The sequence below is a fragment of the Arachis ipaensis genome, chromosome B6, assembly GCF_059453495.1.
Source record: "Arachis ipaensis isolate K30076 ecotype BB chromosome B6, ASM5945349v1, whole genome shotgun sequence".
In the NCBI taxonomy this organism is placed as follows: domain Eukaryota; kingdom Viridiplantae; phylum Streptophyta; class Magnoliopsida; order Fabales; family Fabaceae; genus Arachis; species Arachis ipaensis.
Window position 1 is genome coordinate 2,460,475 of NC_142441.1, and position 15,231 is coordinate 2,475,705.

Genomic DNA, 15,231 nt, shown 5'->3' on the forward strand with positions numbered 1-15,231 from the left:
CCAATTTTAGTTCCAATATCTAAAAACAAACACTACCTAATTATACTCTTGTTTATAATATTATAGTTTTTGGCTTGCATCAGGTTTAACACATGCATGATCATATATATTCATAGTATGATTGTCTTATGAAGACCTTGTAAAGTTGTAATATAATATTTCTTTAGAATTAAACCCCACAAGTGAACAAAAAAGAGTGAAATTGAAAGGGAATTGATAAGTTAAAGTTGTTAGTAGTTTGGTGATATGCATATTTACAAGCATAGGACATGTGACTAAATATTCCACCTACTAACTAACTGCCATGACTAAATATACCCCCAATCTAATAACTACCACTGTCCCACCTTTAAACAAAACCAAAAGTAAAAAAAAAAAAAAGAAGAAAGAAATAAGGTTGCATTTGACCAGAAGACATTTATGAGTCAAGCTTAGTTATGGTGTAATTGGTTAGACAGTTTTCAAAGGAGATAATATTCAATTTGGTCCCTGAACTTACACGCGAGACTCAATTTAGTCCCTGAGGTTTCAATTGCCTCTATTTAGTCCCCGAAGTTTATAAACGTGCCTCATATTAGTTCCCGAGACCATTTTTAGTATAAAAACGTTAATAGAGTGCTGTTGTAGACTATCATATGTCACGTTAAAACTTGTAAAATGATGCAGTTTTGGTTTTAACATTTAAATAGCTCAAAAACGACATTGTATTACTTATTTTGTTAGGTAAAATTTTAATAAACACCATTTAGGATGTTGTTTTTAGGTTATTTGAGTGCCAAAACGAAAACGTCATCATTTGACAAAGTTTAGTGTGGCATCCGACTGTCACGACAGTGTTCCGTTAACGTTTGTATGTTAAAAATTGTTTCAAGGACTAACATGAGTTATGTTCACAAAGTTTGGGGACTAAATAGAGGCAATTGAAACTTTAAGAACTAAATTGAGACTCGCGTGTAAGTTCGGGGACTAAATTGAGTATTATCTCGTTTTCAAAGTTTAAAGGAAGAGTACAATGAGGTGCTGAATTCTTATTACTTACACAACCTTTAAACCATGAGGATGGTCTTTCATGATTTCCTTGTAAGTTTTGTAGCTTCACTCAATCACAATGAATTGACCAATGTTAACATGCACATATAATATTATGAGAAAAGGACAAATAAATCATTGATCTTTTGGCCTACCGATATTTAAGTCTTCGAAGATTTAAAAATACAATTAAGTCTCTGACATTCTCAAAATCTGGACAAATTGATTCTTCTGTTCACTTGGGTCTATCAGACCCAACGAAAAAATCAAATGTAACTTCAGTTGTATTGACCTGACCGATACATGGATGCGCACGTGAAAGAGTTTTTAAAATGAGATAAATTAGACCCAAAAATCGATATGTTCAGGTTTTAGAAAGTCAATGACTTAAATATATTTTTAAATCTTCAGGGGTTTAAATATCCATGGTTCAAAAGGTCAAAGACCTATTTGTTCTTTTCTCTAATATTATTAAAGGTAAAAAATAAGAAATAAAATATTTTAAATCCTAAAATCCTAAATCTTCAACTTTTAGTCCTAACACTCTTTATTTAATAAGAAGCGTTTAAAGATAAATTCAATAAAATTCTTCTGGCGAATTTATATCCCAATAAAATTAATCTAAGTAACTACAAAAATATTATTCATATATCAAAATCAGCCAATAAAACAAACTACCAGTATATTTGTATATAAATACATGTTTGGTTTAATTTATTTTTAATGTATATTTGTATTACAATATGTATTTTACACTGGTGGCTGATTTTGGTGTACACGTAACATAGTCGAAGAAATTTATGTTCGATTTTATCCTCCCAATCAAACACGCCCTAGGATTATTAGGATATTAGTTTAAGGTAAAAATTTAGGTGCAGTTAACCATTAACTTCATGTAAAGTTGATAGCTTAGGGCCGTTTGATGATAATTTAGTCAAATCTATCAAATTATTTAACAACTCTCAACTATCAACTTCACATGAAGTTATCTGCATTTGAGTTTCCACCTTAATTTAATTCTTTAGTAGAAGCAAGGAAAATCACCCAAGATGGAAGTTGGCAATATGATAACAAATTTTGTTAGAGGAAGCATAATTAGCAGATGTTATGTTAAACTATGAAGTGAAGCACCATTTTCACAGGACACAGTACCAGAATGTCATAAAAGCAGCAATGCCACTCAGAATACAAAGCCTATCCAACCTATTTTCATTTCTCATCTTTTCCTTCTTCAACTCATTCTGCACCTTTGAATACATGTGACAAGACTCAAGTGCATCACCATAGTTTTTGCTCCTTTGGCAACTAAGTGCTTTCTTAAGAATATGCAAACTGTTTCTTCCATTAACATGAGCACCTTCCATGTCTTCCAATTGCATGCTCAATTCAGTTAACTTAAGACTAGTTTGAATCCCCTCTGATTCTGTGTGGACAACTCTAAACTTCATGATAAGGATGCACTCCACTACTTGGCAAGGAAGAATTTCCTCGGCCGGGAGAATCGATCCGAACCGGACTACAAAATCATTATCTGTTGGCCAATGCCTTTGGCCACCAAGAGGAAACCAACTAGAAAGATTTGCAGCTTGCTTGATTTTTCTGTTTACTACAATCCAACTAAGCCTGAGTCCATTGCTAAGCTCCTTCCAAAGCTTCCCATCTTTCTTTTCCCTTTCCATGGATGTAATTGCTGGCAGACCATCAGAAATGGAAAGATTCACGGCGCCATCGTTGTTGCCTTCGCTATCTGCATAAGTAAGAATATCAATCTGAAAAGGGCAGTTATAGAACCAATCATCATAGCCATTTGCATTTGGAATACCCAACAGAACTTTGGAACAGATTGGTTTCTCCTTGAACCTAATATCTACAATAGAAACAAAGTTAGATGGAGAGATGCTCTCTGATTCAATCACATCACCATAATATTCGGCTTCGGTCCAATCATCAGGGTACTCAAAGTAGTTGTTGTGATGAAACTCCATAACATCCTTGTTCACAATAAGTGGAAAACTGTCTGCATAGAATTTTCTGAATCCACCAACAGAAGAGATTAAACTTTTGACATCTTCCCTATTGGTTGAAGGCCACATAGATGAACATACATTTTCCCATAAACTCTCTTCTTTTGAGATGGAGCAAAGTGCAGCACAGGTGCACGCCGCGCTTGCCAATGTCGCGCCATCAAGCCTTCGCAGTATGTCATAGAAGAGGTCACTACTTAAAGAGGGGATGCTCTCAACCGGTGCAACTGACATGGCGATAACACTCTAACTGTCAAAACACATATATCAAATAAGAATCAAAGGGGCATATAATGTTTCACTAACATGAACAAGACTAAATTACATTGAAATGACAAACCATTTAACTGACTAATTCTGTAATTCATCCTTAGACATTCAATATTCAAGCATTGCAGTGGCATGAACATCAATGTACATAATATTCAAGGTTTTAACTGTTTTGAGGTATTAAAGCTATATAACTCCAAAATAAGGTAGGACCAAAAAGGGGGGAAAAAAATCACCTTTACCAGAAAAACCATTTGCAACAGAAAACACAAGGAAAAAGAAAAGTCTAATTCCTAATACAGAATCACAGAATGTAACATGAGGCAGGAAACATCCCAACCCAGATTCCGATTCGAGTGGTTGCCTAAGATGCTAGAACAAAGTCAGTAAGAAACTGGAATATATGTATATATACAGAAATGAGAATATAGTTTCAAACAAAGTCAAGAGTCCAAGACCTTATTGGAATTCAAACTCAAATTAAACAACATCCAAAAGGGTGTGAGCAAACCTCATAAGAACAAGATGTTATAACACTCTTCCAAAGCAAGTTCACTGCATGCAAAGCCCATGGAAAAAAATTCCTGAACAATTTCGAAGCTCAACCTATAGAGACCCCAATTCACAGGATAGTTCTAATCTAGAATAAACTTAATCAAATTGAAATCACTAAGGTAATATTTGGTTCCCATCATGAGATACAGAAGGCAGAGACATTTGAGGACAAAAAACAGAAAAAATAATAATAACAATAAATAAATAAATAAAAATTGGACTTTGGAGAAAGACACAGAGCCAATAACTTCAAAATTTTCCTGTTTAGTAGAGACAAAATTTAAGATAATTTCTGATTTTGTCCAAAAAATAAAAACAGAATTATAAAACTTTGGCAATTGAAACACATAATCAGAAGGTTGAAATTCAAACCAAATGGTTGCTTTTGGGATTAATGACATTAATAGAAGGAATAAGAACATAGCAGGACAAGAACAACACAAGTCATGAAACAATGAAAGAAAGAATATTGTGAAAATATCTGCCAGTACCATATAACATAATCATTAAACACAAGCTCAGAAGAATGTGAACAAGTTCATTGCAATCTCAGAACATGCAAAATACCAACCAAACTATGCAATATCCACAAAATTTCTTAACAGAATGTAAAACTCAACAAGTATATACCTTTATGTTTGCATCACACACAAAAGAAACAACAAACCTGAAAAAATGTGAAGGCACAGAGGAAGAAGAACAACAATGGAAAGTCAGAGACAGAGGCAGAGGCAAAGTGAAAGTGAGAGAAGAATGCAAAGTTGTGAACTTTGGAGCAAAGGGTAACACCCAAACACTATATTATTATTGTTGCTGAGAGAAGATCAAAGATCCCTTTCAATTTTAGTTTCATTTTCATTTGCAGTAATCTAAATTCTTGAGAGTCCTCATCTTGGGGTCATCAATTTCCTACGTTTTCTTCAATCTACCATATAAAATTTTGCCACATCATGCTCATTAAATTTTTATTAGTTTTTCTCCTTAATTTACATCATGCTAGCTAGTAGCTAGTTACTTATAAACTGTACCTAATAAAATATGACTTTAGTAGTGATGAAAGTTTTTGAATTTTGTATTTTAATAAAGATGTAATAAATATATTATGGATACTCCATAAAGACGCTTAAAACGTCTTTTTATAAAGATGATTACGTTTCATATTATTATTGGACGTATTAATGAATCGGTTATTTTAAATTTTTAACAAATTATAATAAAACCGATTTTTTTATAACAATAACAAAAACTTAATTTTGTTTAGAGATTTTTTGGTGACTATTTTGTTTAGAGATTTAATTGTATTTTAAAAATTTTAAAGATTTAAATGTTTACAAAACAAAAAATCAGAGATATATTTGTCTTTTTACCAAAAAGTTTAAAGATATTCGGTTTAAATTGTGTAATTCGATCGAATCAAATCGAATTTAATAATTATAATGCAAATAATTGAGTTTATTATTATTGCTATAATAAATCGATTTTGTTTTGGTTTATTAAAAAATAAATTATTAACCAATTTAATAAAAATATCTAATAATAACATGACACATGTAAACGTCTTTAAAAAAAGATATTTTTAATGTCTTTATTAAAATGGTCTCCATATATTAAAAGTTTAAATTTTTAATATTTTATCAATTAATAATTTTAATACGTGTTTTTAAGACACTTGTTAATTAAATTCATAAATATATATTTAAAAGTTGCTTGTGAATTAAAATTTTAGAGAAAATAAAAGCAAAACAAAGAAGAATTTATGATTTAAAAATTTAAAATTTAAGAATAAATATGATTACTTTATTTTTTTTATTTTTCTTCAAAATTTTTAACAAGTGAACAATTTCTAGAATTTTATTTATGTGTTTTATCGAAAGATAAATGTTCTATTTTTAAACCATATCTAAACTTGAAAAAAAATGTCAAACTTTTATATTCTTAAAAATGGGAAGTGTACATTATTTATTATCAAACTATTTATTTGTTTATTTGAATTATTGTTTGATTATTGTCATATTATTATTTACTTTGAAAATAAAAATGGTTAGCAATGATAAAATATCTGTTTCTCTTGTCACTGTCCACCAAGTTCATGGGTAAACCAAAATGATGTAAACCTGGTCACATTCTTTTAATGTTTTAAGTCTTGTTTGGTATAGAATGGGAACTTTATAACTACAAAATCAAGAGGGATACAGAAAGTGAAAAAACTAATTAATAAAATATATTTAATTTCTCGTGCTTGGTAAAAGAGAGTGAGCTGCGATATAGCTTCATAATCACGAACTAAGCATATATAATATTTTTGGTGTTTTTATTTAAATAAATAAAATATTTTAAATTCCACCCAAATATATATGGGAGAAGTTGCACGTTTACGTAAAATTAATATCCTAACACCATAATGGAAAAATGTTCGTAAGTTAACCAAAAAAAAATCAGCCAAAAAATAGTCGTAATTTATTTTATTTAGTATTTATTAATTATTATAATAATTAATAAATATTAAATAAAATAAATTTTGATTTTTTATCTTCATAGCAACAGGAACGGACATAAGGGGGCGAGTGGCAGTCTCGGCCTCCCAATTCTTTTTAACAGTAATAAGTTATTATGTATAATTTAATTTTTTTTAAAAAAATATTTAGTATTTAGTATAATATAAATAAAAGTTCAGTCTAATTTAAATATTAATAATTTTTAATATCTAAAAAATAAGTAACAATATTTAAAAAAATCTAAAAAAGATATTATTACTAATATTTTTTAATTAAATAAAATTTTTAAATCTCATAAAGTGAATTCTTTTTCTTTTTGTGGCCTTTTTTTTATTCGTTTGGTATTAATTCTCTCTGTTTTAACTGCTACAATTAAGAGATCTTTTTCAACTATAAATATTATGAAAAATAATTTAGAAACAAAATAAAAAATGAATTTCTTGCTAATTATCTTTTAATTATATTGAAAAAAATTGTTGAAAATTTTGACACAAATTCTATTATCAATAAATTTTAAGTAAAAAATATACACATATTTTTTCACTTTAAAATATATTCTCTATCCATATATTTTTATAATACATTTTATATTACATAATCTTTAATATTATATGTATTATTGGCCCCATAATATCATTTCTGGATCCGTCCGTCCATAGCACTACGGACACCATAATGTGTTATTGTGATTATAAAAAAAAAAAACTCTACTTCGCAATAGAACCTCGTGAAATGATCAAATGGGTTTTATTTTGCCAATTACGTTGCCAAAAATTACATATAAAAAAATAAGATAAAGTTAAATCTCTAAATTTATTCTAAGAAAAAAATTATAGTGATCATAAATTACTAAGTTATAATATTAGAGGAAAAAAAACTAAACTTATATTATTTAATATTTATTAATTATAATAATTAATAAATTTTAAATAAAATAAATTTAAACTATTTTGATTTTTTTTTTTTGTTTCCTAAATATTATTGATCAGCATGATACTAAAAATTTTCAAGGGTCGCTATCAGCGCATAAATCTCGAATGTTCTCAAGGGTGTGAGTGTGATATAATTATATAAAGGAAGCAATATATAAGAGAGTGTAAAGAGGAAGGTGAAGTTCTCTTGATCTATCATAATTGCACTTGTGATCATATTTATGACCAACCAAACCTCTCTACTTTGATCATTTTGTAATGTCTGTTGTTTTTTGTAGGGGCTGCCGGGCTGGGGTCTAAAGATTCTGTCTTCCCTTCACAGTCGGTGCCACTCATTCAATACTTGAAATTGATCTATTTGTTAAGGAATAATTTACTAAAACTATTAATGATGAGTAAATACCAAATGATGATATATTTGGTTCTTCCTTTTAGTTAAATAAGAGATTGAGAGATTATTTTTTCAAAAAGTGTTAGTATTGACAAACTGCAAGTCCAATCATTGTCATTTGAGAAGTTGCATGAAAGATGCAAAAGTATTAATAAATGAATTTTTTGAAAGAATTTTTGCATAGAGTAAAAGATTGTTTTATTATATTTATAGATATAGCAAACTAAATTAATGGAGGCACTTGTATTTTAAGATAAGTAAATGATCAAATTCATTCACAAAAGATCACATATTTTTTAAATTGGTTATCGAAAGATTCTTTTAATTAAATTTGTCTATAATTTTAAGTTAATTATGTTAGTCTTTCCAATAATTTTATAGCTAATGACATTAAATTTATTGACGTGATATATTAAGTGATACTACAACACACACACTGACAATCCTAATTAACTATTGACATGATAAATTTATAAAATTTAATCAAATAATTTTTCACTTGCTAAACTCTAATCCCAATCTCATGAGTTAATTAGACTCATTTGATATAATTTCGTAACTTATCATGTCAATAATCAATTGAATATCAATAATCAATTGAGTCAAATTGTTGAAAATTAAACTAAATTTATCGATTACCAATAACCAAATTAAAAATTTTAAGTAGAATTAAAATTATTAGAGATTGCTAGAAATTTATAAAAGTTTTATATGACAATTCATACTCAAGTGTCCAAGAAAAAGTACAAATTGAATTCATTAATGTTTTGGCAAGAGCAAGAAGATTATAAAAAATTATAGAAATTGATATGTTTGACAAGTCAAAGTATATATAAATGCAATTGCCAACTTAAGATTTTGATCAATTTAAACTCTATTATTTGTTGGGCTAATTGTGGAAAATTTTCGACCATCGGGGAGATTTTTAAGAAGAATCAAGTGGGATAAATAAGATGAGAAGACACCACATTCAATTCAAAACTTTAAGGTATCAAGTTAATGGGTTTCCCATTTTATAAACTCATCACTCTTCCTTGCTTTCTTTGATGTGGGACTAATTTCAACACTTCTCACACTTGCAACATTAACAATCTCCCCCTCAAATGTGAGTCTCCACATCAAGCATCAACTCCCCATCTTTCTAGCTCCTCCGCCACATGAGTATTCGTCCATCACACTGCTGCAAAACACCACGGGACACGCCGCCCAGACCACCTTTGTCGGGAAGACTTTCGATGCTTCACCTTGAATACTCCTTAAAACCACCAGACCGATTAACCATCGGCTCTGATACCACTGTTGGGCCACCGTGGTATCAGAGCCAATGATTTAATCGGTCTGGTTTTAAGGGGTATTCAAGGTGAAGCATCGAAAGCCTTCCCGGCAAAGGTGGTTCGGGCGACGTGTCCCGTAGTGTTTTGCGGCGGTGTGATGGATGAATACTCATGTGGCGGAGGAGCTAGAAAGATGGGGAGTTGATGCTTGATGTGGAGACTCACACTTGAGGGGGAGATTGCTAATATTGCAAGTGTGAGGAGTATTGAAGTTAGTTCCACATCAAAGAAAATAAGAAAAAGTGAGGAGTTTATAAGATGAGAGACTCATTAACTTAATACTTAAGGTTTTGAGCTAGATGTAGTATCTTCTCATCTTATTTATCTCACTTGATTCCTCCCCCGTGGTCTAAAGCTCTTCACAGTTGACCAACACCAATTGTATTCTTATTCTTTTTTTGGACGGATATATGATATAATTTTTACGTGAAATTTATAAGGAATATGGGCCTGGTTTAAGAGTATTACTTCTTCTCTATTAATAGAGGGTAAAAATATGTATTATTGTTATAATTTAATTCTTCTTACTAGTATTTTATTATGTTATTGTTGAGAAAAAAATTATATTGAGGTTATGTTAGGTGTTTATACGAGTAAATGATTCTAAAGTCAATTAATTACGGATATTATATTTACAATTTTACATATATGTGTAGTGTGATATCACTTTATGTATCACATAATAAACAAATTCTAACGTCCTCAACTACAGAATTTATAGAAAGACTAATGCGACTAACTTAAAAATTTTTAAAAGGTGAATTTGACTAAAAAAATATTTCAAAAACTAATTTAAAAAATGAATAATCTTTTAAAGATAAATTTGATCATTAACTAATTTTAATATCATATAATTTCAAGCAGATATTGTCTCTCGAAATACACTCCTATACCTATTGTTCATACCCTGGCCCAACGATTAAGGCCCAGGATCCAAGTAAAAAGGCCCAACCCAAAGGGTTGACCTCACCTTTCACCAGATCAGCCACTACGAAGTCGGTACTCGTCACGACTTGCTCTAAAGAAGTCGGAAACGAGGGTTAGCTGGCAGATAATCACTCATTTGAATGAGTAACTGCCCCTAGAATCTCTCTAACCACTTCCACGAGCCATATCTTAACTTCCCTAAGATAAAGGGACGGTTAACACCCTAGAAAAGTGGCACTACTCCAACGGTGATTATTGGTTCACCACTATAAAATACACTGACACCCCTCAGGTATCTCTAAGTCCCAATACTCTCTAGACCGGCTAACACTCTTGCTGACTTAGGCATCGGAGTGTCCTTGCAGGTACCACCCCCCATTCATTCATACTCACAAGTCGGACGGAGGCCCCCAAGGCGCAGACCCTCTCAAAGGCTTCCTCCCTCAGACGATTGGGCCAACCAACGCCATCCAGCCCATTAATCTCCGGTTACCTACCGCAACATTGGCGCCGTTGCCGGGGACCCGAGAGATCAACGAGTGATGGCGGACAGATCCCCTGAAGAGGGTCATGTGGAAACAGATTCTGAACAAGAGAATCTGGATACCGGAAATAATGACGCGGACCTAACCCTCCATCAGGAAACCAACGATCAACACAAAGAAGGAACCTCCAGAGTCAAAACCCCGAAGGTGAATTCCTCAGAAGGCCGTGAGTCAGAGAAGGACGGACAGTCCCACGCAACTGAACTTATGGGATTAGTCCATGTCCACCAAAGTCGTTTGGAACAACTAGAACAGGAACGGGAGCGACAAAGGGAGATAGAAAAGCACCTAAGAGAGGAGATGGATCGACGAAAAGAATTAGAGGAAAAACTCTTAAAGTTAGAATCCCCCTCAAAGGTCGGAACTCCCGTGACAGTAGAGAAGAGTCGCCCCTAGGGGGGAAGATCCTTTTAGTGAGGACATAATAAGGGCAAAAGTTCCGAGAAACTTTAGAAGCCCCGATATGGACCTCTACGATGGAACCACTGATCCAAAGCATCATTTGAGCAATTTTAAAAGTCGGATGTATCTGGCCGACGCTTCTGATGCTACGCGATGCAAAGCTTTTCCGACAACCTTGTCGAAAGCGGCGATGAAGTGGTTCGACAGCCTCCCCCCGAGGTCGGTTACCAGTTTTAAAGACCTCTCAAGGAAGTTCTTGATGAGGTTCTCTATCCAGAAAGACAAAGTAAAACATGCACCAAGCCTCCTGGGAATAAAACAGGAGGTCGGAGAATCCTTACGAGCCTATATGGAAAGGTTCAACAAAGCATGTTTAGAGATTCAAGACCTGCCCACCGAGGCAGTCATAATGGGGTTAGTCAATGGGCTCAGAGAAGGTCCCTTCTCACAGTCCATATCCAAAAGACACCCCATCTCTCTAAGTGATGTACAGGAAAGAGCTGAAAAGTACATCAACATGGAGGAAAATGCTAAGTTGAGAGACCTGAGCTGGCGACCTGGGCACCCTCCCTCAACAAAAGAGAGGGAAAGGGAAACCAAGAAGAAGGAAGAACTCGTTCTAGATAGACCAAGAAAATATCACTCTTATACTCCTCTGAAAGTTTCTATAGTAGATGTATACAGAGAGATTTGTAACACCGAAAGGCTGCCACCCCCCAGACCCATTAAAAATAAAAAAGGGGGGAGCCGCAGCGACTATTGTGAGTACCATAAAATATATGGTCACTCCACAAATGACTATTACGACCTCAAAAATGTGATAGAAAAGCTGGCTAGAGAATGTCGGCTTGACAGATATCTCATAGAAATGTCGGACAGCCATGGGAAGAGAAAGCGAGATGATGCGGATAGAAGAGACCCACCACCACAGACCCCGGAGAGACATATCCATATGATCTCAGGAGGGTTCACGGGAGGGGGACTCACCAAATCCTCTCGCAAAAGGCATCTCAAGAGAGTCTACCAGGTCGGCGGAGAGTCATCCGACCTCCCCACCATTTCATTCACAAAAGAAGATGGGCAAGGAATAATCACTGGACACGATGATCCAGTGGTAATAACTATGATCCTAGCAAATGCTCATCTCCACAAAACCCTAGTAGACCAAGGAAGCTCAGCGGACATTCTTTTCAAGCCCGCTTTCGACAAACTAGGGTTGGATGAAAAAGAGTTAAGAACCTACCCCGACACCTTGTACAGATTAGGCGACACGCCCATAAAGCCACTGGGATTTTTGCCCCTCCACACCACTTTTGGAAAAGGGAAAAAATAAAAAACTCTAAGTATAGACTTCATAGTCATCGATGTAGGGTCAGCATATAATGCTTTAATCGACAGAGCTACCCTTAATCGACTCGGAGCGGTGGTATCCACTCCTCACCTTTGTATGAAATTTCCGACCTCAGCGGGAATAGCAACGGTAAGGGGAGATCAGAAATTGGCAAGGAAATGCTACAATGAAAGCCTAAACCTGAGAGAAAAAGGCAGAGAAGTTCACACAGTAGAGCTCGGAGGTGCAAGGGCTAAAGAGGAGCTGCGTCCACTACCGGGAGGAAAAACCGAGGAGATACAGGTCGGCGAAGAGGAGGGAAAAAATACTCACATAGGGGCCGACCTAGGGGAAACCCTAAAACAAGGGTTGACTAAGCTCCTAAGAGCTAACTCCGATCTCTTCGCCTGGAAGGCCTCCGACATGCCTGGGATAGACCCCGAGCTCATGTCTCATAAGCTCTCGGTTTACCCGGGGTCCAGACCTGTACAACAAAGAAGACGCAAGCTCGGCCCAGAACGAGCCCTAATAGTAGAAGAGCAAGTACAAGCGCTCCTAGAAGCCGGCTTCATCAGAGAAGTCAAGTACCCAACATGGCTAGCCAATGTAGTGCTAGTCAAAAAACAAAATGGTAAATGGAGAATGTGTGTCGACTATACCGACTTAAATAAGGCCTGTCCCAAGGACCCTTATCCACTGCCAAGTATTGACACCCTGGTAGACTCCAGCTCGGGGTATCAATACTTGTCATTCATGGGGCCACATACCAGAGACTGATGAATAAGGTGTTTGCCTCTCACCTTGGGAGCCTAATGGAAGTATACGTCGACGACATGCTGGTAAAGACCAAGAAAGAAGTCAACCTCTTGGCAGACCTCTCGCAAGTCTTCGACACCATAAGGTTACACGGGATGAGACTAAATCCCGCAAAGTGTGCCTTCGCGGTAGAGGCAGGAAAATTCCTAGGGTTTATGCTAACACAAAGAGGGATTGAAGCTAATCCCGACAAGTGTAGAGCTATCCTGGAGATGAAAAGCCCGACTTGTTTAAGAGAGGTCCAGCAGCTGAATGGCCGACTTGCAGCCCTCTCCAGATTCTTGGCAGGATCAGCACTAAAATCCCTTCCACTGTTCTCCTTATTGAGAAAGGGATGTCAATTCGAATGGGCTCCTGAATGCGAGGAGGCGTTCCAGGAGTTCAAAAGATTCTTGAGCCAACCTCCTATTCTGGCCCGACCTACAGCTGGGGAAGACCTCGTCCTATACTTATCTGTAGCAGACAAGGCCGTCTCGTCGGCCCTGATAAGAGAAGACGAGGTCGGACAGCACCCAGTATATTTCATCAGTAAAGTTCTACAAGGCCCTGAGCTAAGATACCACAAACTAGAGAAGTTTGCCTACTCCTTAGTGGTAGCCTCACGAAGGCTACGACCTTACTTTCAAGCTCACACAATAAGAGTCCGCACGAACCAACCCATGAAGCAAATCCTCCAAAAGACGGATGTTGCAGGGAGAATGGTTCAATGGGCAATAGAGCTCTCCGAGTTCAACTTGAAGTATGAAACTCGGACGACGATTAAAGCCCAGTGCCTCACCGACTTCATCGCCGAATACGCAGGAGACCAAGAGAAAAAATCAACTGCATGGGAACTCTATGTAGATGGATCCTCAAACAAAACAGGAAGCGGTGCAGGCATAATATTGGTGGATGAAAGAGGAACCCAGATAGAAGTTTCCCTCAAATTTGAATTCCCAGCTTCAAATAATCAGGCAGAGTATGAAGCCTTGATTGCTGGATTGAAGCTGGCGGAAGAAGTCGGTGCTACAAAAGTGATGATATACAGCGACTCGCAAGTGGTGACCTCCCAGATAAGTGGAGAGTATCAGGCAAAGGACCCAAATATGAAAAGGTACTTGGAAAAAAACTCTGGAACATCTTGGGCGCTTTGCAGAAACCGAGGTCAAACACATAACTCGGGATCTAAACAGCAGAGCAGACGCCCTATCCAAGTTGGCAAGTACCAAGCCAGGAGGGAATAACAGAAGCCTGATCCAGAAAACTCTCCAGAAACCCTCCGTAGTAAAAGAAAAAGACAAACAAGAGGTCCTCGAGGTAGTCGGATTAAACCTCGGTTGGATGAACCCCTTGGTCGAATACATGAAATTCGACATCGTCCCCAAGGAGGAGAAAGAGGCTAAGAAGATCCAGAAGGAAGCACAACATTACACTTTGGTGAGAAATATCCTCTACAGAAGGGGGATATCAACACCATTATTAAAGTGTGTACCGACCTCAAGAACCACCGAAGTGTTGGAAGAAGTCCACAGTGGGATCTGCGGAAATCATCTCGGAGCAAGGTCACTAGCCAGGAAAGTGATCCGAGCTGGATTCTACTGGCCGACCTTGCAGAAAGATGCGACCGAATTTGTGAAAAAGTGTCAACCATGCCAGATGCATGCAAATTTCCATGTGGCTCCCCCGGAGGAGCTCATCAGCATCACTTCTCCATGGCCCTTTGCAAAATGGGGAATGGATTTATTAGGTCCTTTTCCCCAGGCGCCAGGACAAGTCAAATACCTGATAGTGGGAATAGATTACTTCACAAAATGGATAGAAGCAGAATCATTGGCCACCATCACCGCACAGAGAAGTCGGAGGTTCCTCTACAAAAATATCATCACAAGATATGTGATACCCTATTCCATTACAACAGATAATGGAACCCAGTTCACCGACTCTACCTTTAGAAGCCTAGTAGCCAGTATGAAAATCAAGCACCAGTTCACCTCGGTGGAACACCCGCAAGCCAATGGGCAAGCCGAGGCAGCCAACAAGGTCATACTGGCAGGGCTAAAGAAAAGGCTACAAGATGCAAAAGGAGCCTGGGCTGAAGAGCTCCCACAAGTGCTATGGGCCTACAGGACAACCCCCCAATCCGCCACTGAAGAAACACCCTTCCGACTAGTTTATGGGGTAGAAGCCATGATCCCAATAGAA

The 15,231-nt window shown here is 36.0% G+C and overlaps 1 protein-coding gene across 4 annotated transcripts; it reads right to left on the reverse strand.

Annotated features, from left to right (window-relative positions):
• Positions 1–2,094: 2,094 nt before the first annotated feature.
• On the reverse strand, positions 2,095–4,873 carry LOC107645164 (F-box protein At2g27310). 4 transcript variants are annotated; one of them, XM_016349130.3, is made up of 3 exons: positions 4,546–4,873; positions 2,951–3,303; positions 2,095–2,776 (listed from the first exon to the last, which is right to left on the reverse strand). In XM_016349130.3, exons 2-3 carry the CDS (start codon positions 3,285–3,287, stop codon positions 2,166–2,168), a joined length of 948 nt encoding a protein of 315 aa, XP_016204616.1. In that variant the 5' UTR covers positions 3,288–3,303; positions 4,546–4,873; the 3' UTR covers positions 2,095–2,165. The 4 variants fall into 4 exon arrangements, with proteins under 4 accessions (XP_016204616.1, XP_088345612.1, XP_016204615.1 ...); XM_088489486.1 differs by having other exon boundaries at positions 2,095–3,299; positions 4,546–4,840; XM_016349129.3 differs by having other exon boundaries at positions 2,095–3,303; positions 4,546–4,837.
• Between the last annotated feature and the right edge of the window lie 10,358 nt (positions 4,874–15,231).